The sequence below is a fragment of the Neolamprologus brichardi genome, chromosome 18 (assembly GCF_056152115.1).
Source record: "Neolamprologus brichardi isolate AB-2024 chromosome 18, ASM5615211v1, whole genome shotgun sequence".
NCBI lineage: Eukaryota > Metazoa > Chordata > Actinopteri > Cichliformes > Cichlidae > Neolamprologus > Neolamprologus brichardi.
In genome coordinates this window covers 29,471,112-29,494,185 of record NC_142121.1, presented here as the reverse complement: position 1 = coordinate 29,494,185, position 23,074 = coordinate 29,471,112, and the positions used below count along the sequence as shown (strand labels likewise).

At 41.4% G+C, this 23,074-nt stretch overlaps 2 protein-coding genes across 3 annotated transcripts in view; one reads left to right on the top strand and one right to left on the bottom strand.

Moving 5' to 3' along the window:
• Positions 1-502: 502 nt before the first annotated feature.
• On the bottom strand, positions 503-12,013 carry dis3l2 (DIS3 like 3'-5' exoribonuclease 2). 2 transcript variants are annotated; one of them, XM_006786956.2, is made up of 21 exons: positions 11,919-12,013; positions 10,636-11,374; positions 10,417-10,547; positions 10,148-10,201; positions 9,942-10,043; positions 9,372-9,534; positions 8,571-8,635; positions 8,009-8,238; positions 7,753-7,926; positions 7,523-7,602; positions 6,448-6,560; positions 6,222-6,329; positions 5,899-6,132; positions 5,636-5,715; positions 5,269-5,452; positions 5,085-5,171; positions 4,826-4,973; positions 4,356-4,486; positions 2,841-2,945; positions 2,456-2,560; positions 503-2,257 (listed from the first exon to the last, which is right to left on the bottom strand). In XM_006786956.2, exons 2-21 carry the CDS (start codon positions 11,366-11,368, stop codon positions 2,156-2,158), a joined length of 3,129 nt encoding a protein of 1,042 aa, XP_006787019.2. In that variant the 5' UTR covers positions 11,369-11,374; positions 11,919-12,013; the 3' UTR covers positions 503-2,155. The 2 variants fall into 2 exon arrangements, with proteins under 2 accessions (XP_006787019.2, XP_006787018.2); XM_006786955.2 differs by lacking the exon at positions 11,919-12,013 and adding an exon at positions 11,751-11,788.
• A 5,489-nt stretch (positions 12,014-17,502) lies between these two features.
• Positions 17,503-23,074, top strand: part of gpr158b (G protein-coupled receptor 158b) — a 75,267-nt gene continuing 69,695 nt past the window's right edge. The window contains exon 1 of the mRNA XM_006786954.2: positions 17,503-18,777. Coding sequence (XP_006787017.2) covers positions 17,921-18,777 — 857 coding nt within the window. The 5' untranslated portion in view covers positions 17,503-17,920. The remainder of the gene's footprint in view (positions 18,778-23,074) is intronic.

The following is a 23,074-nucleotide window of genomic DNA, read 5'->3' as shown; positions in this document are numbered from 1 at the left end:
TTGTCTATTTTGCCTCATGCAACACATTTAAACGTTAAAACAAACAAACAAAAAAAACAAAACAAAAAACCCCCACAACCCCCCTCAGTTTGATAAAGGCCATATTCAACCCAAGGAAAGGGTGTGGGATATACACTATCAGTAGTTTATGAAGGCAGGGTAATCAATTGTTGCATGGTGGTGAACTACGGTGGACAAAATCTTATCTTTGAGCTGTTGCAGTACGTTTATCACAAATTAAGACACTCCTTGGCAATTAAAAAATAAAATAAAATAAAAAATCTATGTCGTTTGCTGTATAAACTAAACAGAAGCAGGCAGTGCCTGTGTGCTAATGGTGATATATTAATGGACCCCAAAATAGCAGCTGATTAATGTCTGACTAGAAGTTCCTTTCCTTAGTTACGATCATCACAACTATTAATTTAAAAAAAGAAAGAAAAAAAAAAAAAAAAAAAAAGCAGGCATGACAAAAGTAATTTACAGACAACAAAACACACAGTTTAGACTTCATGTCTGTATTTTCCTAAACACAATCAAATATATTGCACTGGAGGAAGTACAGAGCATATCATCACTGCACAGTGAATACTGACCAGACGTTACATGTGACAATATAACCAGAGACCCAAATAAACTGGATTTTTTAATGTTTGCCTCATTTAAATGTGACGAGAAACTTTGTCAGACATCTTACTCCTTCAACAGTGGCTTGTACTGGCCTTGTACCCATGGATTTAAAATTAAAGTACTGTCTGTACATGTAAAACTAAACACTTCTATTTAAAAAGACAGCTGTTAGATCTGTCAAAAAAAAAAAAAAAGATTTGACACAGACGAGAAAGTGTGCAGATACAGCAGCTAATCACACAGTTCAATCAAAATCAGGTGTGAGAACTAAATTGAGGCACAGCGACTGAGTCAAAGAAAAAGTGGGGCCACACTCAATTTAAAATGTGCAGCTGCTCCAGAGTTCAGTCCCTGTTCGATCAAATTAAATTGAGCGGATAAAAGGAAGGCTGACATTCTTAAATATCAATGAGGTGCATTAATCATTTGTGCTGACCAAATCAAATGTCAGCATAAAAACACAACCACACATGAGCAAACATATAATTCATTAAGACCTCGAGGCAGTCAATATCTTTAGCAGCAATTCACACGTGGGTCATCCCTGTGTTTTGCAGTAAAAACAAAGAGTTGGTAAGCTTTGGCCTGACTAAAGAAAAGCTAAGTCTAATCATATCGCTCCAGTCCACAAACCAAAAACAACAAGAACTTTCTTTGGATTGGAGCAATACGTTTGTTCCTATTTCACAAAGTACAGCAAAGAAAAGTCCTGTGAGCTTTACTTAATGACTGAGACCATTACACAACATCAGAAGAATCCAAAGAAAACTTCTCAGCTTTTCTTTCTTTTTTTTTGTTACATGTGAATATTAGTTAGTATATTAAGTGTACATGTTCTGATAATATGAATTAATCAAGGTGTCACACCTTGCTGTCACAGCTGCATTTGACCTGTGAAGCTTCACTGTGGCAACAAGTTAAAACAACCAGAGCAGGTCACAAGTCACTGGTGTGGTAAATCTAATGCCTAGCAAAACACAAACCATCGTCTCTTCTCAAACATCAGGAAGCCGCTCATCAACATTCAAATAAAAATGGTTAAAAATCTGATTTCTCATATTAGAATGTGTATAGCAGTTATAGTCACACCAAACCATCAACAGCAACATAGAACTCACTGCTGCCTTGATTCTTTCAGCGTCAGACCTGAGTCAGAGCTCAATTTGGAATCTTAAATTGCAAAAAATAATATTGAATTAATTCAGATTTAAAGCCATGTAGTCTGTCTACCATAGATTTTGAACTTCTTCCATTGATTCCACAAAGGAACGGAGCCACAGGACAGCTGTAAGCAAAGTCCCGCATGACAACAGGTTAAAAATATTACATCCTATAACATAGCCCACATGCATACATTCAAGGTATTTGCATTAAGTTAAAAGTATGAAAAAAAAAACAACAACTGGAGAAGACTGAAATTAAAATCGGACTCAGATCTGACTGAATTATTGCTTCCACGTTACACTCTATTCCTAGCAACCAACAGAAGAAAATGTTCCTGACTTCCATTCAAGTGTTTGTACGTTTATGATGCGCTGTCCTCGGGTCTCTTGAGCACTGCGCTGTATTTCAGAGGCGCATCATCCGACTTGAGCTGCACCTCCACTAAAGTGAAGACTGAAATGACCTGAATAGACAAGAAATTCTGATTTATTCATTCCACTCCGTCAACTGGCTTCAAAGACGTTTTGTAATCATGCAAACCAAAATTTGTTACTCAACTCTACTAGTCTACAAAAACAAATAAATGTGGGGTGCTTAACAGTGCTTTGGCATTTATTCTCCTGAGTACACAAAGTCACAGGCTCATGTTTGTGGCGCTCACCTGCTCTACAGGCGGATCCTCCGGGGCCTCAGCAGTCCACAGCAGTGTCAGCTCTGATTTCTTCCCCACCTTACGATGGCGGAATGTGTCCAAGCCCGTGATAGACTAAAGGTGGAAACAAACAGTTTTCAGCTGTTTCTAATAAAGTAATAAAGTGACAGTTCTGTTTTGCTCTGTCTCTCATACGACAGTCTCATTTCTTTCTCCCGAGTGAGATATGAGTGTTGAGCAAAGGCATGCTAAGTACTGCAAAGAACTGAAAGTTATATACAGTCAAAAACAATCTCTTAATTACTAAAAAGTAAAAATTAAGATTTAGGAATAAATTGGTATCTTTGATGAAAAAAAAATAAATCACATTGTAAAACACATTGTTGGAGCTGACCTTGCAATAGATGCGTTTCTGAACTCCGTATCGGAGCACCAGCACATCGAAGGACTGATCCAGCACCCCCATCACCATGGCCTCAGAGTCCAGTGGGCCAGACTCCTGCAAAAACGTGTGTGGTGGATGCAAATACAAAGAATCTTTAGCTTAAGAAACTAAGTCTCAACTCGTTTCACATTTTAGGAATCTAGCTGAAGACAGGTAATTTAAAAAAAACCCAAACATTTTGAAATAAACGCTGGTTTGGGTTATGGTTTACTACCTTTTTTTTCTGTTAAAATGTTAAAAATCTACAACACTTCTTGCCTCCACCAGGACAGATATATAAAGATATGTAATGAACTCTGCTCTAAATCTGTTCCTGTGTTGTGATGTTCTTATCTTTGACCTTTTTTGATTTGAGCAGTAATGGTGAATGAGCTGGTTCCTAGCCTTCATACATCATGCCTCATTTATACAAGCACTTGTTTTCTATTCTGAGTGCTTGCCAATATTCACACACCTTCACTTTCCAATAAACACACTGGGAACAACTCAGAATTCAGCATCTTGTCCAAGGAACCAAACCACCAACCCAGCTCTACTTCCTGAGCAAAGCAAGCCCCTTTATCATTTCATTTTACAGCGGTCCCTCGTTTATCGCGGGAGTTGCGTTCTAAAAATAACCCGTGATAGGTGAAATCTGCGAAGTAGCCAGCTTTAGTTTTTATAAGTTTTAAGGCTGTAAAACCCGTCACGACACACTTTATACATTTTTCTTAGACAGGCATGAACATTTTCACACGTTTCTCTCTTTTTTTAAACACTCTCGTAGTTCAAGCCTAAAAATAAGTCCAGTATTATAGAATGAAACCAAAGATCAAACCCTGTTTTCAGGTCCAGAACATGAGGATAGAGCAGCTGCGAGAGAATTCAACATTAATGAATCAATGGTACAGAAGTGGAGGAAGCAAGAAGAATGAGTTGAGTAAAGTTTGACTTATCTGACTGTTTTGTTTCACTTAATGTGTCTTATAATCCAAAAAAAATACAGTAATTTCTACCTTCCTTTAGCATTTCCAGAAGTTCAACTTTTTGTGTGATGGTTAGCATCTTCCTCTGCCTTTGACGGTGCAAAACATTTTATCTACATTGTTGTGTTTGTTGGGGAGAAAACTTACAAACATAGAGAACAGGACTTCAGAGTCACACTGCTAGCGATTGAAGATTTATGTAAATTTGACAAGCTGATAGCCAGTCAGGACGCAGAACACAATGCGCTGTTTTTACCAAAAAAACATGCAAAATTGGACACCAAAAATAAAAATCGGACAAACTGCGAGGCCGCGAAAGGTGAACCCCATTATACCGAGGGACCGTTGTATACTGTTGAACACTTTTGTGAATTTCTTTTTTTCATAACTGACATATATGCTTATAATCTTGATACTGTGTTTATTAGAGTTGGAAAAAACACCAATAAATGGGTTTGGTAGTCATCAGCTGTTAGCGAGTTGTGATCTGGTTACTCACCTTCACAAAGACTCCAAAGAACAACTCAGAGCTGAGCTCCTGGACTTTCTTGGACAAAGCCTTCTTGTCGTTACAGTGTGACGCTTGTTTCTCTACCTCCGCTGTTGACAGGCTGATTCGAGGCCCACATTCTGTATACAAATATTCAACGGAGACATGAGTATCAGAATTAATGGACACAAATTTAAGTGACACTGATTTTCTCGCTCAGTGCAGTTACATGCTTGTGTGTATAGAGATCTACATGCTTTGTTACAGCACTTTGATCAATGAAAGATGTGTTTAAATGTGCTTTATAAATACATTTTACTTATTTAGTAAAAATCCAAAAGGAAAGAACAAACAATACATCGACTGAGAGCGATGTTGGTGGCTCTTTTGTGCCTTTCTCCTCACTGTCAACCAGAAATGTCACACAATAGAAATTCTGTCATTTGTCTGAAAGAGCCTTTTGTGGAAAAGAGACAGACTTAGTGAAGAAGCCAGCAGCCGGTGCACGATGATGTCAGCATAGCGCCTGATGGGTGATGTGAAGTGTGTGTAGAGAGGAACGTTGAGGGCGTAGTGCTTAAAATTCTGCTCCTCCTTCACGACTCCTGTACAAAAGTACAACGCCATCTGGGAAAGACAAATGAACCAGGTTAAAGATGAACACTACAAAACTAATACAAACAGGGTTTGTTTTTTTTACTGCTCTAAATCATACTAGCACTAACTATGAGTACTTACCTGCATTGGTCTGGAGCACATGTGGGTGAGGACTTCTTTTCTGGCACTTGTGTACTCGTCATCACCAAAAGCAGTATTGAGACTCTTCTGCATGTTAAACAAGAAGAAAGAAGGTTTTCAATTTACTCGAACCGAACTTCAAACCCTGAATGCAATTGGATACCAATGCATTATGGGTACTGACGTGTAATAATCCGGCAGAAGACAGGTCGATTTTGATTCCCAGCTGGTCACACAACTCTTGCAGCTCATCCATCATCTTGGCTTTGGGTGGAGGGTGGCGCCTGAGCAAGGCCAACTCGGGGAATTTGCGGTAAATGTGGTTGGCTGTGGCAATGTTAGCAAGCAGCATGAACTCCTCCACCAACCTGGACAACAGGTTTTATTAATGAAAGATTAACAGTCAAAGGAGGAGAAAAGATGTGATAGGACTGAGATTTTAAACAGCACAGAGACAAAAAAAAAAAAACCCCCAAGAAAACCCATCTGTCATTAAATTTACTGACAGATTATTCAGGCGCTGATTAAAAACAAAAGTCCTTTTTACTCACTTGTTACTGTCTCTGTATTGGTAAATATAACAACCTTGAGGCATCATTGTCTCTTTGTCCAGAGTGAAAGAAAGCTTCAGCTGAAACCATTAAACAAAATACACTTCAGTACAAGAAACTGCAGTAATTTAAGATTGAAGCCAGTTCCTTTGGCCCAGAATAAAACATTGTATATACAAACATATTTTCCAAACGTCCACTAAGCGTAACAGTAAAGACAACAGTATTTCCTCTCATAATCCAAAGAACAAACCAACACTAACTTGATCGAGTCTGAGCGCTCCTCCTAAGAAGCGTTGAGCTCTGAGGTTCTTGGCAATAGCGTGCAGGTTGAGCACTGCTTGGTGGACCTCATCAATAGGGTGCATGGGGTCCACGGGTGGCAGCTCCTCAGCAGAGAACATCTTCTCCGGGGCCTTGATCATGCTCTGAGCATGGTCGTAACTCAGCTTCACACAGGAGCGGATGATTGAGCGGCCAAACCACTCATTCAAAATCTGACAAGTAAGGCGGAAACAAACAGATGGGTCAATGGAAAAAAAAAACATAACAAAAAAACAACACAACATCAGATGCATTTATATACCTTTCCCTCGGGTGTGAGCGTCCAAATAACGGAGAAAGTGAGTCGGTCGACGAGAGGGTTCAAGCTGCACAACTCCTCACACAGCAACCGAGGCAACATGGGGATCACCTGGAGAGTGATGAGACAGACACTGAGGGCTGAGAACTTAAAAGGTTACAGTTTAAATGAACCCCTGTCAACTGAGAATTAATGATACGTTAAAAAAAAAGCCTCGGGGAGCACTTACCTTCTGAACCAGGTAGACACTAGTTGCTCTCTGGCTGGCAATGACATCCAAAGAGTTTCCTTCCTCCACAAAATAACTCACATCAGCAATGTGAACTCCCACCTCAAAGTTGCCTGCCACAGACAGAAAAATTAGGACAACAGACTGTATTATGGAAGGTGCACGTAGTTATTGTACGGTTTCAATTCAATATATTATTACAATGCTTGTTCACAAAAGAACACCTATGTCAAGTTGTACTATACTGTAAAAATAAAGACCTTACAATATCAAAGAGATTTCCAATGAGCACGCACTTGACAGTTGGAAAAACTCCCTTCTAACAGGAGAAGACCTCCTAAAGTACCAGGCTGAAGGTGTGTAAGTCATCTGCTGTAACTGGTTGGAGGTGAGAAGGAAGGTCACAGAAATACAGTCCCATTGTATACCTGTGACAAACTTCAGTCAGAAGTTTGGCCCACCATAAAACCTTGCTTTATCCACCTTCTTTATTTAAATGGGGACCATATTTACTAAAATAATAGTTTCTATTAAAGTTTTTTTTTTTTAATTATTTATTAAAAAATAAAAAATAATAATAATCTGCTTGGAAGCAAAGGAACCGCCGCCTAGTGGCCATTAGCAAGAATGCAGGTTTAAGGCATTTCTGGATTGGCTTCCCTTTTCAGAGGCAGAAGCTACATCCATCTTTTATGTACAGGCTATGGACAGAATAGGATACTTATGACCAATGCACCCCACCCCAATTAAAAAATTTTCATAATAGTCACTGACCATCGGTTTAATTCTTATTTAGCACTTTTCTACTTAGAGGACTCGAAGCGATTTATACAACTTGCCTCATTCACACAAGCACTTTTTTTCTATGGTTTTCCTACACAAGTGCTTTCTATTTAACATTCATACTCCAATGAATGCATCACAGAGCAACTGTTTTAGTATCTTGCCCAAAGATATTTGGCATGCAGACTGGAGCAGCCACCAACCTTCCAATTAGTAGATGACCTGCTCTACCTTCTGAGCTATATCCACCCCTGTCAGACATCATCACTCTCACTGAGCATTAGCAATTTACCATCTGGCAGCTGTTTACAGGACAGGGCATCATCCAGATCTCTGGCAGTCGCTGGGTCGATTGTGAAGATGCACTCATTCCTAAACATCACAAACATTGAATTACGAAATAATCAGCAAAAGGCTGACGGAAAAACAGATGCAGATGCATAAAATACAGAAAGAAAAAAAAAAAAAAAAAAAAAAAAAAAAAGGAAAAACGACAAATGTATTTGGGCTTCAAAGTTTTACCTCAGGTCTCTTCTCTTTCTCATCTCTTCAGGTGGGATGGTCCAGGGCAGATTCTTGGGAAGACAGTCCAACACCTCGTCTGAGAACTCAGAAAAATCAACCTCATACTCTATCAAGATGCCTTCTGTCTCTGGCTCAATTTCTCCAGCCTGTCCCAGTGACTTGGCTAGTCGACTGTAGGAAAAGATTTAGTGTGTCAGCAGAGTTCTCAAACCAGAGTTAACAGTTCCCCGGGTTATTCGACTATAGCACTTACCCCTCTGCAAAATTGCTGTCCGCTGCCCAGTCTGTGATCCGACAGATGAACAAGGTGTTGTTGTAGTCACCCGGACGGGAACTAAAATCTTCAGGGCAATCAGCAAGGGGAACATTAATCCGTGGCACCCGGTGGTCCACAGGGGAGAACAAGGCAAAGGGCTTGTCTGGCAAGTGCTTCAGGAAGCCAGTGGCAGCTCTTGAGTGTTTCTTTTCAACAATGTAAACCACCTAGTAGAGAGATTGCAAGGGAAGCGATCGCTTTGAAAACTCTCCTTTACTAAGTGACAAATCACTGCTAAAGAAAAACAAGAACTTATGGCCCATTTAGAATATTGTTACTGCAGTAACTTAGCATAGGATTGCAGTAGCTTTAGAAAAGATTTACACGAGTTAGGCAAATGATACAATTCTGGTGGAAACTTGTAACTCATACAATGTAGTCCTGTAGAGCCCTGTAATTGCTTTATCTCAAGCAGGAGATTTTAAATGTTTTGTTTGTGAAAAGGAAGAGAAATTTGTTAGTTTAAAAATTCAACGCAACAGATGAGATGGAAACTCACTTTAGCTGTCTTTTGGAGTATCTCTCCATTGGAACGTGGTGTTGATGGTTCTCCCAGATGTTCTCCTAATTCCATCACATCAAGAGAAACATTAACAGGTATTAGCTGTACTTTACAGACTTTTGTTGTTATACACAAACTCAATTTAGACTAATAAATAATGGTCTGACTTTGGTTTCACGTCGAGGTCTTGTCTTTCTGCTTTTGGAATGCTACTCTCCATTTAATCCTGCCTTTGAAGTAATAAATAATCTTACTAATGTCATGTAGGTTAAGCGTTAGCGTGTTGTAGAAGTTATGTGCAACCACTCCATGCATGAATGTAAATACAGACAAATGAGAAGGATTGGCTCATGAATGCAGCAAGCTGCTGGAAATCTACTGATATGTTAGCAATCATGTCAACATGAAAGCATGGCTCCATCCTTCCCTCACTTCAGGCTACTGGTGGTGGTGTAACGGCAGGGGGAGCATTTTTTTGGAGACTGTAGTGAAACCCGAGCATGGTTTAATTAACTCAGCCTACATGAGTATTGTTGCTGACCATGTCCATCTCTTTATAACCTCAGTTTACCCATCTTCTATGTAACAAAGCTCAAACTGTTTTTTTCTTGGACTTTGTTGAATCTATGCCAGAAATAATTAATTAAGGTTTGAAGGCAACAGGGAGTCAAACCTGGTATAAATAAGGTGGAACTTATGACGTGTACAGTTGAATTGCTTTGCAACAGAATAAGTGCAATGTGTGATACGGCAGCTATTAATTATAATTATTTGCAGTGACCAGTGTATTTATACTACCTGATATATTCTGATATTTGTTGTTTTGTTCATCCCGGTCGCTGCACTGCTCTCCCACACTAACAGCAGAACTGGGAGTGCTCTTTGCCTTCTTTGTAGCTGTTTGCACGGTGGGTGTGTCTGACTCGCTGGCACCCTCACAGTCAGTATCTGACCTCACAACCTTCCAAAAAACAAACAAAAAAAACCCCTCAAACAAACAGACAAAAAAAACAAACAAACCCCGAACACATAAATAAAAACATGCAAAAAAAATATTAAAACTTAGTACAAGTGTGTATAAAACAAAGTCTGTTATTGGATACCTTTAAAAACTGAGTTAATGCAAACATATAAAGTATAAAGACAGTACATATTCAGACCCCACCCACACCAGTAGAACAACAATTCAATGCTTGACTTCATTTTGTTCAAAGGTGCTTCTCTCTCAATTATGTCTGCCACCAAAAAACTTTTGCTGAAAAGCATCAACAAAAGTTTTTATGTACCTCCTAAAATCTGAGTGTTTCATAAGAAAAAAAAAAACTTTAATTCTGCACATATATGTCACCAGAAATATTATTTGTTTACCTTCCACTGCTCCCGAGGTAGTACTTGCAAAACTACTATGTCTCCATTCAGTGCTCGGTTGCGAGCAACAACTCCATCTAAGAATATATCCCGTGTATCATCCTTTGAACACAAAAAGAAATATTTTGAATTAAACAAGGTCACTGAGGCAGCAAAACATGATGTGTCAAATTCATTCTGTTTGATGGGAGGCCACGCCAACTTACAGGAGACGGAACAAAAGCTTCATTGTACTTCTTGGGGTTTATTCTGAGCTGACCCTAAAGACAAAGAAAAAAATAACCAAACCATTTTTTTCAGATAACCACTGCTTCAACAATGTCATTGATGCACTGAGCGTTTGATTTAGGAACCTGATCAAAATGCATTTATAAAATTGAAAATAAAATGATGAAACTTCTGTCTGTATCAATTCACTATTACTGAGTAAGATCAGCAATACTGAAAGAAATTAACTTCCAACTCATGCTTATACCTGAATAAGTTCTCCTCTTTTAAGACCATGGGAAACCTCCTCAGAGGTCATGTAAGCATCAAACACTTGCTTCTTTGATCCTCTGCCTCCTTTGTTCTTACCCTTGTCAGCAGGAGAATTGGCATTTGAAGCTGAAAAACAAACAGTTCCGTAATTAAAGCCACTATTAATTTAAATGATCATAAAGTACAATCCCTACAATGGTAAGCCACAACTCACCTCTGGGCTGCTTTACGTTTTTATCACGACCATGAGGAGGCTTGGGACTTAACATCTGAACATCAACTCCACACTTTGATGTTCCTTCTCTAATCTTCTCATCTTCTGGGTGCTTTGGCAGATTTTTTTTCTTTGACTTCTTAGGAGACTGAAGACGTCCACCAGGCTGATCGGTCTCTTTTGAGCCGACATCTCTGTTCAAATCCTTGTTTTTTCGCTGTTGCTTCTGGTGTTTCTTTGCATCATTTGGTTTTAAAGAACCCAGCTCCTCCCCAGACTCGACGTCTCCGTCGTGGCTTGTGGCGGTATCCCTTCTCTGCCCCCTCCGCTGCCCATCAAACACACCTTGCCTCCTCTCGCAGTCTTGCTGAACATTGCGAGTGTTTAGTTTCTCCATGTACAAAGACAATGAACTCTCTCCTCCTTTACTTTTCACAGAGGAGGGGGAGAAGTCACTTGAGTCAGAGAAATCATTAAACACTTGGTCCCTTTGTCGTGCTGGTATGCTGACCCTGTCACTTTGGGCTTTGAGCTGTGGGCTTGGCCCGTTGTCTTCTCTCTGAGAGGACGAATCCTTTGCATATTGTTCTAGATACAAACTGAACTTGCTGCTGCGGTGCTGACTAAGAAGCCTGGCATAGGCATCTTTCTGAGGAGGCCTGCTTGACTGATTCTGGCTGTGCTTTGGCTCTCGATTCACGTTAGCCTTCTTAGCCTTCCGAGGGGAATCCATCAGTCCCTGTAAATAGAGAAAAGTACACACTGAAGCCAACACACTTCAATTGCTCACAACGCAACTTTTATTAGAGAACAACCATCGGTATAATTCACAGTGTGACTAAAAGAGGAGGTTGTTATACAACGACAGACTCCCCAACTCGGTAGTTGTTTTGGAGTCCATATATAATGAATTAACTTTATACAGTTACTTTATCGTTAATATTAATACGCTATAAACAGTGTTACAAACAGAGACACGGCTGGAAGTTAACCAAATAATGTTAGTTAACCATAATTAGCTAGAAACATCTGTATTCTGCCACTGTCTTCGGTATTTACGTGTTAATAATCTCTGCCCTAAGCAAACCTGAACAAGCCCATAACAGTTGACTCACGCTAGCTAACAGTTGTTGACGCCGCCTGGTTAGCATCAGCTAGCTCGCGACTTCCAACGGCAGGTGTCGGTTTAAGGGCTTTTTAGTGGGACCGACCGCGACAGTTATCACGACAAACGAGTGGGACATGGACATAATGAGTGTCAAACTGGAAATCTTAAACATTACCTCTTTCACCACAACGAAATCGATGTAACGTCTCCCAAAGCAAAAGGCTAATTGATACGTTCACGTCCGCGCTCGTTATCAATGGTTATTCTCACGCTGCCTTTGAGGGCTGTGGGAAATTTTGCGATTTGGGTCAGAACTACAGACTGACATTGTTAGCGAGTCTACGGGGGAATTTACAACAGCAAAAAAAAAAAGAAAGAAAAAAGAAAAAAATGGTGGTAGCAATATAACCTTCAGGGGAAAGCTTTTTTAAAGCGTTGTTTTTGGGCAGAGTAGGTAAACTGTTACATTATTTGTTTATTAGTTCATTTTAAAGCAGTGATCAATGATTGTATGTAGGCACCTCAGTTTATGTCCACTGAAATTAATGCTAATTCAGACAGGCTAATGTATTAATATAATAACTGACCAAGTTCAATAAAATGGCTGTCAAGTACTGAGACTAAGTTATAGGAGTCTGCTACAAATGGAATGATACTGAGGAAAAGGTGTGTACAAAATGTCCCATTTATGTGCTAAGTAATAAGCTCAGCATGTGTAGAAGTAATCCCCATGAGTCAAAGGTACAGTCCAAGAATAAAAACTTGTAACTTTAGGCCCAGTTTTATTTTTTAATTTGTGTTTTGAATTGGTGGGATAAGTCAGGCCTGGAGCTGAATGTGAAAAAGACCGGGCAGACGGTCTGGACCTTGTGTGATTACATATATGATTACATATCTGGTACTTTACATGAAAATACATGTGCGTTTTCTTCCTAACTGGCTGAGGTGGTCATTTAGATTCACGGGGGAACCTGCTGGTAGATGAGTACCAGTATTAGGGCTCAGCCTTTGGTAAATAACTGAAATCCAACAGCAAAGCAGTCAGCAGTGGCTGAATCTCCTGGGAAAGCTCAATTATTTTTTAACAAATCACCCTCGCTATATTCTGCTCCTCCTTCATAGAGAGCATTAGAAGGTTCTCCTTTATGTGTTGGTTGCACACCCATCAGTCTTTATTACATGCATCAGTTGTAGAACACTGTCAAGGCCTGCTCTAAAACCACTGGACTCTCCAGTCAGTGTGAGCAGCAGATTATATGGCAGACCCCTCATGTACCCTGTGGCCTGTATTTAAGTGGCTCCCTTATGGATGCTGTCTTCACTACTCACGCTGTAGGAGGGCAACCTTTGTTCCTGGGGCTGTCCAGCTCCTTAAGTCTTACTTATTGCTGACCTGCTCCTCATCCTCTTTCTTTACACACACACACTAACACATATATGATTACATATCTGGTACTTTACATGAAAATACATGTGCGTTTTCTTCCTAATTCTTTTTTACTCAATGATCAGAGAGATACATTTGAACTTCAGCCGGTTGTCTTGACCATGTCTGCGTGTCTGTCATGCACTGAGCTGCTCTTGTGTGATTGGCTGATTAGATATTTGCAGTCATATGAACAGGCTGAAATGCTAAACAGTTAATTCTGCGAGAAGTAATCTAAGCGGGAGAGTTCAGCTCTCTCAATAGAAAACGTGGATGAAGCTGCACCTCCAGATGGCAGCAAAGACAAAACTTTACTGCCCAACCACACAGGATCTGTGTGACAGTTGTGTAAACAAGTTAGATTGTGTAATGAAGATGACAAGGAAAAAAAACAAAAAGTAAACCAAATAGTCAGGCACGTTTATGTGCACGTGAGTGTGTGTAATTTTACTGGATCACAGATCCAAGTAAGCTAAACTAAAGGCTGGAGAGTCTCTTCTTTCTCCCGACAAACTGATTTTCACACTTGTCTGTTCGCACTCGCTTTGCTTCCATAGTACAAGACAACTTATGAATGCTTTTTCCGAGTGCACGCACATACAATGTCCCTCGGCACAATTCCTCTAGGAGAGCATGTGGCTGCGTCTTTTTGAGAAAACACAAGCTGGTGTGTGTGTGTGTGTGTGCAGTTGGACGAGGCTTTCAGACGTCTGTGGGTAACAAGTAAATGAGGCTGTCATTTCTCAGCTTGATTTTTGCAGCACCTATAAACGCTTCATCCTCAGTCCTGGATGCAGTTGAATCACTTTGGAGCGATGCGTGAGATCAGAGTATCTCTGACATATTTAAATGACGTTAGCAGAGCAGGGGTTACATCAAAAATGATATTTGTGCACAGCTTGGTTGCTTTTAACCTCACCCGTAGCAGGCTTTATTGACAACATCACAATGCACACAATTTCTCACACACGCTTCTGGAAACATCTGGCCCGAAATCTGTGCACTATTGTGTTGATGGTGTGATATGAATTAATTAGGTTTCACCTTCTGCTGCAATGATAGACACAGTCGGGGGGTTTGAACAGGAACTTTAGTGCTGGATTTAATCTGCACAACACATAAAACAATAATACATAATAGTAGTGATAATAACACAACACTGCACCGATATGAGCAAAGCACCTCAGATGCATACACACATGCTCAAGAAGAGAGGCAAAGTAATGAGCCTTGAGGAACGGAAGACATGCTGCATTTACCAACATCAACAGAGATGAACTGTTGGCAGACTCTTTCTTGTAACGTGCATTACTTGTGTGTCTGATAAAAAAAAATGGAAAAACAAACACAGACATTATTTTACATTTTGTAAGACACAGTTTCACTACAAGATCGGGCCATTCATCTGGAACTTTGCACTGATGTTTGCAGATGAAAATGACTTCTTTCTCTCCCCCCCACCACCATCAGCATCACTTGAGAAATGGCAGCTTGTACCATGGGAAATTAATACAGTAGCACTTTTGGGCAGCCTTTTTCATCTTTATCAGGGAACCGCAGTTGATTTGGCAGCCAGAGTGGTGGCATTTAACTGTGACTGATTGCACTGAGCTGGAAGGGGATTCTGTACATGTATTATTTTAAAAGTGGACCTCTATTTGCCTAATTTCAGTTTAATGGCCAATTTTTTTGTTTTTTACACAGAGCCACTTGATTTTGGCAGAATTTTCTTTCCGATGGGCAGCAGAGCTCGACCCGCTTCACATAAAACCAAACACTGAAAGCAGTGGCAGTTTGTTTTCTTCTCGACACAAGTTCATCCTCATCACCCTGTGCTTTCACTATACCTCCACACGGGCTGAGGTCTAAAACCGTTTCCAATTTATAGAGCTCGTGACGTTCTCGACAGCTTCTACAGATACATCAGCACAGATGGAAAGATGTGACTGAAGGTGGAGCCTTGAATAGCAGGTGATGCTGGTGTGATAGCTAGCTGCATCAGTGAAAGTACATCATTCACGCATACAGATTAGATTTATATGTAAACATGCCTGAGGCAGATCAGAACAGATGACTTGATATCATTTCAGAACAAATCTCAGAAAACTCGCTCCTTGTCGATAAACTCCTCTGTGATTCATGGGATAAATCCACACACTGTGTGAGTAACGCCTATCATGTCTTTTCTTTCAGTGCCCTCTCCAGCCTTTCATCACAGGCTTACACTTAAACTCTCCTTTAAAAGGTCACAGCTTCTGCCAAATCCCGGCCAGCACCTTGCAACCTCAGTAGTTTGAGTTCAAATGCAGCTGGCTGCATGGGTGTGGCAGAAAGAAACAGACTCCTGAGTGCAGGAAGAAAAACAAGCAGCATAGGAAGCACCCCCCAATTTTTATTTATTTATTTATTTATTTTGTTCCTGAGCCTTTTATCCTCCTTTGCTCTCTTTTGAGAAAATCTAAAGGAACTTCTGGGAGAACAGAGGAAGCGTGGGTGAGAGCGCACGGCTGGTACAGCAGCCGCTACCGTGTTGCGGTTGTATGGACCCTAAGTTGTAAAGCATGCAGATGAAGCAGCAAATGCCTATCAAATATTTATCAGAGCAGGGGAGCCAGTGCAGCTTGTAAGAGAAGATGAAATAGTGGGGGCAGGAGCAGTCACTCTGTACGGTCTCTTTCGCCCAGATACTCTCTCTCTCTCTCTCTCTCTCTCTGTCTCTCTCTCTCTGTGACTTCGCCGTTCATTCGCCATGCCTGCCACAAACACACCTTTTCTTTTTGATTTACACACTCTCTTGTGAGCACCACCGGTTATACGTCTGCCCGTGAACGTCTGTTTTTCATGTTTTCATCTGGCTGATTGGCGGTGAGCGGTGAGGTGGTGGTGAGTTCGTACAGTAGTTGTAGCTGTAGATTGTGTAAAACCAGACAGGCCGCAGTCCACATCTCTCGCTGCAGCGGACAGCATGGGGGAGATCTCTGCCTCGTCACCTTCCACTGCCATGGCAACGGCCTGCGAGTCACCCCGGGCGAGGTGCACTCTGCACCACCCATTTACAGTCCGGGGATGACTCCCGATCAGCCCTATGGACACGTGCGCACGCACTCGTGAACATAAACGAGTCCCCAGATGGACTCATAAAGTGTCTAAACACAGGAAAGTGGCACAAAGAGGAATGCCCACTCTCTTATTTACTCACTGCTGCGTGGGACAAAATGTGATGCAGTGATGTATCACACCGGCTTCCTCTTACAATATGTTATCAGCACTGGTTCCAAATATAAACCCTTGATTTAAAACGTGTGGGAGTTAAATAAGTTGATGAAGGGGAACTCGTAAGGGAGGGACCAAGCCATAGGGGTAAATGATTGCACGGTTACATTATTTATCCGTAATAACAAAAACAGTAACACACAAAAACCGACACAACAATCCAGAGGATAAGCAGATCATCCCAGACTTCCCCCTCTGTTTTAACGGGTAGCCATAAAGTCTCCTTCAGTTACAAATTGTCTTGCAATGTATCACATGGCAGAATCACTGTGTGGTGGTACCACTGTCATTGTGGGTAATGTACCGTGACAGAATCGTGAGTGAGGCCCGGATTATGCGCGCTTGGACGCGCACAGATACGCACTCGGTCCTATTATAGTTCTTTCAAGTCCCCCTGAAGGATTTGAAATTAGTGCATTAGGCTATACTGTAATGTCTCAGTGCCTCTAAGGCTCGAAAAAAAGTAAAAAATTTGACAGGCATCTGGACATCTGCAGACACACCGTGTCGTTTGCCCTCTCTTGACGAAATTTACGTGACTCGAACCCAAGAAAGCGTGGATCTGCGATTCCCAGCCGCACACACAGTATATTAGAACACACCCGGCTAATATACACGGTGCTGCTTGGGTTGATGATTAGAAATGTAACCCTTGAGAAAAAAGTGTGGCTGTAATGTGTGTGATGTTCTACTTTATACACAGTTTTGGACATTTTGTCTATATATAATTAATCACAGTTTAAACTATATGTGAGCCCCCCCCCCCCCCCTTTCTCTCACTCACTCACTCACTCACGCAGTCGTTTTTCTTTCTTTTTTTTTCATTTGCAAAGTAAATCTAGTTGCCAGGTTGCTCCTCCGTCTTCATTACTCAGGGCTCCTCTTCATCACCACAGCCTCCCTCGCTTTTCTTCCTACGGGCGCTACTTTCAGCACCGGACAGCTCTCGTCGTTCCCACGCTCCGCCCACCTCAGACAGACCGGCAATGAGAAACCAGCACACACGCCTGTGGGCGACTCTCGAGGTGGCCTATTAGGGTTTTATTGGGAGGGACGGAACTTCGAGTACAATTTGCTCTCTCCCTTGTCATTCTTCTCCTGGATTTCTCCGAGCGGGAGTAAAAACAGAAAGAGAACCCGAGCACTCCCCTGGATTGCGGGCTGGTGAGGAGTCCGTGTGGTTTTCTCATGAGTTAGGAGGCTGGTTCGTGTCTGTGCAGCTGTTTAGATCACACTGTGTGTTTTTTAACAGAAGAGAGGAAAAGTGTGCTCTCTCTGAAAGATGCAAAGATGACAAGAGGAAATCGTTTGCCGTTTTATGCTTGGTCGTAGGTATGAAATCCAGGACATTCTCGAGCGTGTGTTTGAAAGTGTTTCTGATCTCCTGAAGCGGCAGAAGATATAGAGTGGCTTTGGTGATGCTCGCCACACTTTGCCAAGTCCACGCGGTGTCTGCTCTGTGCCTGTGACAACGAACCATGGCTCTCCTAGTCGTCCCGCTGCTCCTGCAAACAGGGCTCGTTTGGGGTTCAAACTACGGTTATGTGGAGTGGTCTGACAATGACCGCGACGAAAAGAGCCCACCAGTCTTCAGCACCCAAAACATCAACAGGGAGCCACCCCACCATCCGACCTATTACCCAGTACCAGCCACCGAGCGCACGGTGGTGGCGCACAAAATCGAGGAGGACCTGCCCAGGGTGGTGACCGCTTTCTTGCACACCGGGGACTCATCGGCGCTTAGACAGGTCAACTGTTCGCGGAGGTACGAGCTGAGCAGCCTGCGAGGCGGCCTCCACGTCGCCTCCCACTATTCCCTCCACAGCATTCTGGACACTGTAGCGCACGCCACAAACTTCCTGAATATGATCCTGCAAGCCAACAGGTCCCGGGAGCAAACCCTGCGGAGGGACATCCACTGGTACCACGCGCTGGTTCAAAGCATCCTCGAAGGGGATCCTAAAATCCACAGGGCAGTGGTGACCTTGCAGACGGATGCGCTGACGCCAGGGCCCCACGTTTTCCTCCAGGCGACGAGAACCGAGAATGAAGTGGTACTACAGGACCTGTCCGGCTCTGCGCACCGTCACCTCAAGGGCAGGAGTCCGGAGACTGACTGGTTTAATGAGTTCAGGGACGGCAGGAGACCACACATGCACAGAAGAATCACGGAGGCATCGGGCTCCAAGAGTGGCACTTATCTCCTGGACAAAAACCAAATTAAGTGGTCTGCGCCATACCTGGAGTGTGAACACGGAACGTTTGTGCCCTATTGGCTGCTCACCCTGTCTGCAGGCTTCTATGGACTTAAGAGCAAGTCAGCGCCAGAGTTCAGGTGAGACTGAAAAGTGTCACTTTTTTGTCCTTAAAATGTAGAAAAATATGTTTTAATGTTCTATTACAGCTCACACATGTTAAAGTATCTATTTCTTTATATCTTAGAAATAATTGAAGTTAATCAGATAATCAGCGTCAGCTATGGAAATGCTTTAACAGCATTTAATTGACAATAACCTCTGTGAGACTTCATGTAAAGATGGATCCACCTACTGCTGTAATAGAAGCAGACAGTTAAAAAGAACCTTGACAGATCTATCTAGACATTTCACTCACCTGTCAAGGCACAGACATGCAGCCCTGCTGCAGCCAGCACTCTAATGAATTCTGCAGGCTTGCTCGTGCTAGTGCTCGTAAGTGAGGATATCTATAGAAGTGTGCACGCGTGCGTGTTTGTGGGTAACATTTAGGTGCATCAAAACACCTAAAGCTCTCGTATTTCAAGGCTGCGGTCCAAGAGTGTCCTGAGAAGATCAATGAAGCCATGAATAAACAATGAAATCTCTACTACAAGATGAAACCACTCAGAGGTCCAGGTGCACTTCACCCTTACATCAGTCTGTTGCAGTGCATAAGTCAGTGTATCACTCACACACTCAGTGTCGCTAATGTGAGATAACATGGGAGAAAAAAATACAAATAAAGATGATAAATATTTTTTTAAGAGAGGAAAAAAAGAAAGTTTACAACAAGGGTAAACTTGGGGTAAACACGCACACATCCAACTCTTACTCTTACTTACTTACTTAGCTTTTGTACTAACTCTAGTTTTGCATTTTTATTCTTGGACTCTAGCTTTCCATGATTCACAGTTCAAAATAATCCTTATTTATGCTGTTCTGGGCTTTGGTGAAGCCCTTTAGTTCGTCTGCTTCCTTTCTTCTGATAGGTTTTTCCTCATGAACAGAAGGTTTGAAAACCAGGTGGATGTTTGCTGTAACTTAGCAAGATCTTTGTCCCTGAGATGCCCGTGTTAAGGACATCGTCTTGGACTGATGTCATGCAAGGTGAAGAGTAGGGAGAAAAACTCCCTGAAAATGTGTTCAGTCGACCTGAAGCCTGAGCTTTTGGCTCACAGGCATTAGTGTTATATCCGCTGACATCATCACACAAAACTTCTGCCATCTTCAATATAAAGATCCACAAGTGTATATGCACAGATTCACCTACACATGTAAAACACCCCTACACTGTCACTACATAATAAGCAAGACTAATTAAATTGGAATGACACTGTGATGCGCAGTGCTCGTGGTTTATAGGCAGCAGTGTTGTGTTTGTGATTCGGCCCTCACCCTGCCATGCATCCACCCCGGTGATGTGTCCCTGAGCAAAATGCTGCATCACTACCTGCTCCAGGGACAGTAATGCTTAGAGTGTTACGATGTGATGAGGGCTTCTTCTGGCTTCTTCGAGAATTGTACAGCAATCATCTCTGTGCAGGATCTGAAGATGGCTGATTCTTATTACACAATGAATTTCTATCAGCATCAGCATGGTCCACACTTTCAGATTACCTCAAATGTCCAGTTTGTTAGAGCTGCTTGAAAGTTAAGCATCTGTCTTATAGGGTAGCTTCAGCTTGCTGTAATGACTCAGTCTGCCTGCGTTGGCTTGTTCATCTCCAAAAAAGGATTCGAGTCATGTCTGGGATATTGCCCGTTTTAAACCATCAACTTGTCATGATGAGGATGTTTAACTAGTTGAGAAAGATGGGAGATGTGCTTGTGTCAGTGGCCTAAGGCGTCTGGAAAATGTTAAGTGTGATTAAATCAGTTCAGTGAATGAATTCATAATTAAATCAATTGCCTATTCCAGCCCAGCCAAGAGGGTTTTGAGTGAGTTTAAATGATTGTGACATTTTACAAGTCACTGTGATTTGTGACATTTAGAAGAAGGCAAGTCAGATACTGAATCCCATTTGTGATGTTTCATATGAATATAGAGGGGATGCTGGATTATAGAGAAACTCTGTAATGAATAGAGATGGAAACTATGAGGTATGCACTGTTAGGGGGGGTTTGACCTGTTGATGTAAAGGTAAGGATTAAAATTAGTCAAGACCTCAAAAATAGCGATTTTGAAAAAATCAAAACTCAGGGTCCACTTAGTATCGTTACCCCCAGAGCTTTCCAATTTCCAAGATCAAGAAATAACTGCCGTACTTTTAGTAATATAGTTTGGCATTTGTCAAAATTGACTGTGGAGTCAGCAAAGGGAGCCAAGGGAAATGTCAAGTTAAGAGGGAAAATAATAAAGTGGGTGTTTAAAACCTGAGTGTGTATCTCAGAGAAATACAGTCTGTAACTGAGGATAAATATTGGCTGCAAGTACACAACCAGATTCATGATGTTTTTCTCCTCCCTCTACTTTCTGTAATGCGAGTTGTGCTATGCAGTTTCTTCGACTCATCTCACTCCTGCGATGACATTTCTTAAAATAGAAAGTTTGTTGGCTCTGGACAGAAACGCATAAGGTAGGGGAGATGATAAGCCAGAGCCTCCATGTCTTCTACTTTCTGTGTCAAAGAAACCTTGTTGCTCTTTCTTCTTCTTATTATTTGAGTCTGATGTAAATTTGTGAGGTAATGAGGGGAGGAGAGAGGCTCTGTCCAATGATTTTTGTCTGTCTTTCAGACTAGGCTCCAGCTCTGCCTTTCACAAGGAGTGGAAGAAGCAAAAGTTTGACATGTGTAAATGAAAACCAGAATAAAATAATTCAATCCCGACAAGAATCCAGCAGCCTCACCTCCAGCACTTTTATATAGGATGGTAAAAAAGATATTGTGTCATTATAAGGAAATACTATAAGATACTATACCTCTGGAAGCATTTCATGTTTTTCTTTCTTTTATAGAAACCATAATCAAAGTTGTTTCGCTTCAGAAAAGAGCGGCACTGAATTGTAGCTCACATAGATATACATGATCATGTGCAAATCTGTCAGAAAAACAAAAATAAAGACTTTCTCTCAGTTTTCACTTTCACTATTTGTCATCAACACAACAGCACATTGCATAACCACCGTCTCTATCTTGCAGTACTGTGCAAAAGTCTTGTGACGCAATTCCTTTCTTTATATTTTGCTTCCAATGAGACAGATTTTCTTGTAATTTTCTAAAGTGGTCTTGAGTGTAGCTCTTCATGCTTTTGAAGGTCTTTTTGTTTTTCTCTGGACATCAGCTGCTTTTTCAGCCCTTGTACCTGATCACTTTTTCAAGCAAAAATTCATTCAGGCATAGAAAAGGCACCTAACTCAAGGCATGAACCACACACAGCAGACAACTTAGCAAAGCACCTATTTTAAATTTAGTCTTTAGGCACTTTCTTACCTGTAGCCTGTTGCAACACTGTCACGATCCTGGGTCTTTTAACTCGTTGCTTTGAGTTTCAGTGTATTTTGATGGTTTATGGTTTATGTTTAAGTTAATTTAGTTATCTTAAGCTCTTTCTGTTTTGCTTAGGTTGCCCTGTTATAGTTCAGTGTTTATCAGATTCCCCTCGTGTCTTTGCCCCTTGTGTTTATGTCTCCCTCACCCTTTGTGTGTTTCATGTCTGCATCCCATTATGTTTCCTGTTTTATTTTGAAAGTCATGTGGTCCATGTTCAGTGTGTTTAGTTTTGCTTCCCCTGTGGTGTCATGTTCATTTGTATACGCTGTGTTCCCCTGTGTTTCGTGGTCTGCTGTCATGTTTCATTGTCAGGTCGTCTGTTGTTTGACACCATGCTTCCAGGTTTCATGTATTCATGTTCATGTCAGGGTTTTTCATGTTCTATTTCAGTTTACTCAGTTTAGGTTAATGTTTAGTTTTGCATCAGTTTGCCTTGCCCTTCGTTTGTACCTTTTCATCAGCCTTATTAAACAGCTCGCCTTTTGTTAAATCAAGTTACGTTCCATGTTCCATTGTCTGCGTTTGGGTCCACTATTCACACTCCACACAGTCTGCTTCCACTGACTATGACAAACACATACATTTTCCAGCTTCTTTACCTGAATCTACAGAAAATGGCAACGATAACACATTTTGATGGACATAAAATCATACCTTTGGCACCAAAACGATGATTCCTGCAGCACTAATAGCTGGAAAATTGGTATATCTCCACATTGTGTGCGGTGTGTTTTAAAAAAAAAAGAAATCGAGGAAACCGGACAAGTGGAGGAGAAAAGAAGATGTGGAGCGTATCCATCTATTGCTCACCTAAGCCTAATCTGAAATAATTTCATTGGAAGGGTCGCTGTGAAGCTGGATTTATGAAATCAGAATTTAAGCAGTATAGAGCAGCACTTTGTAA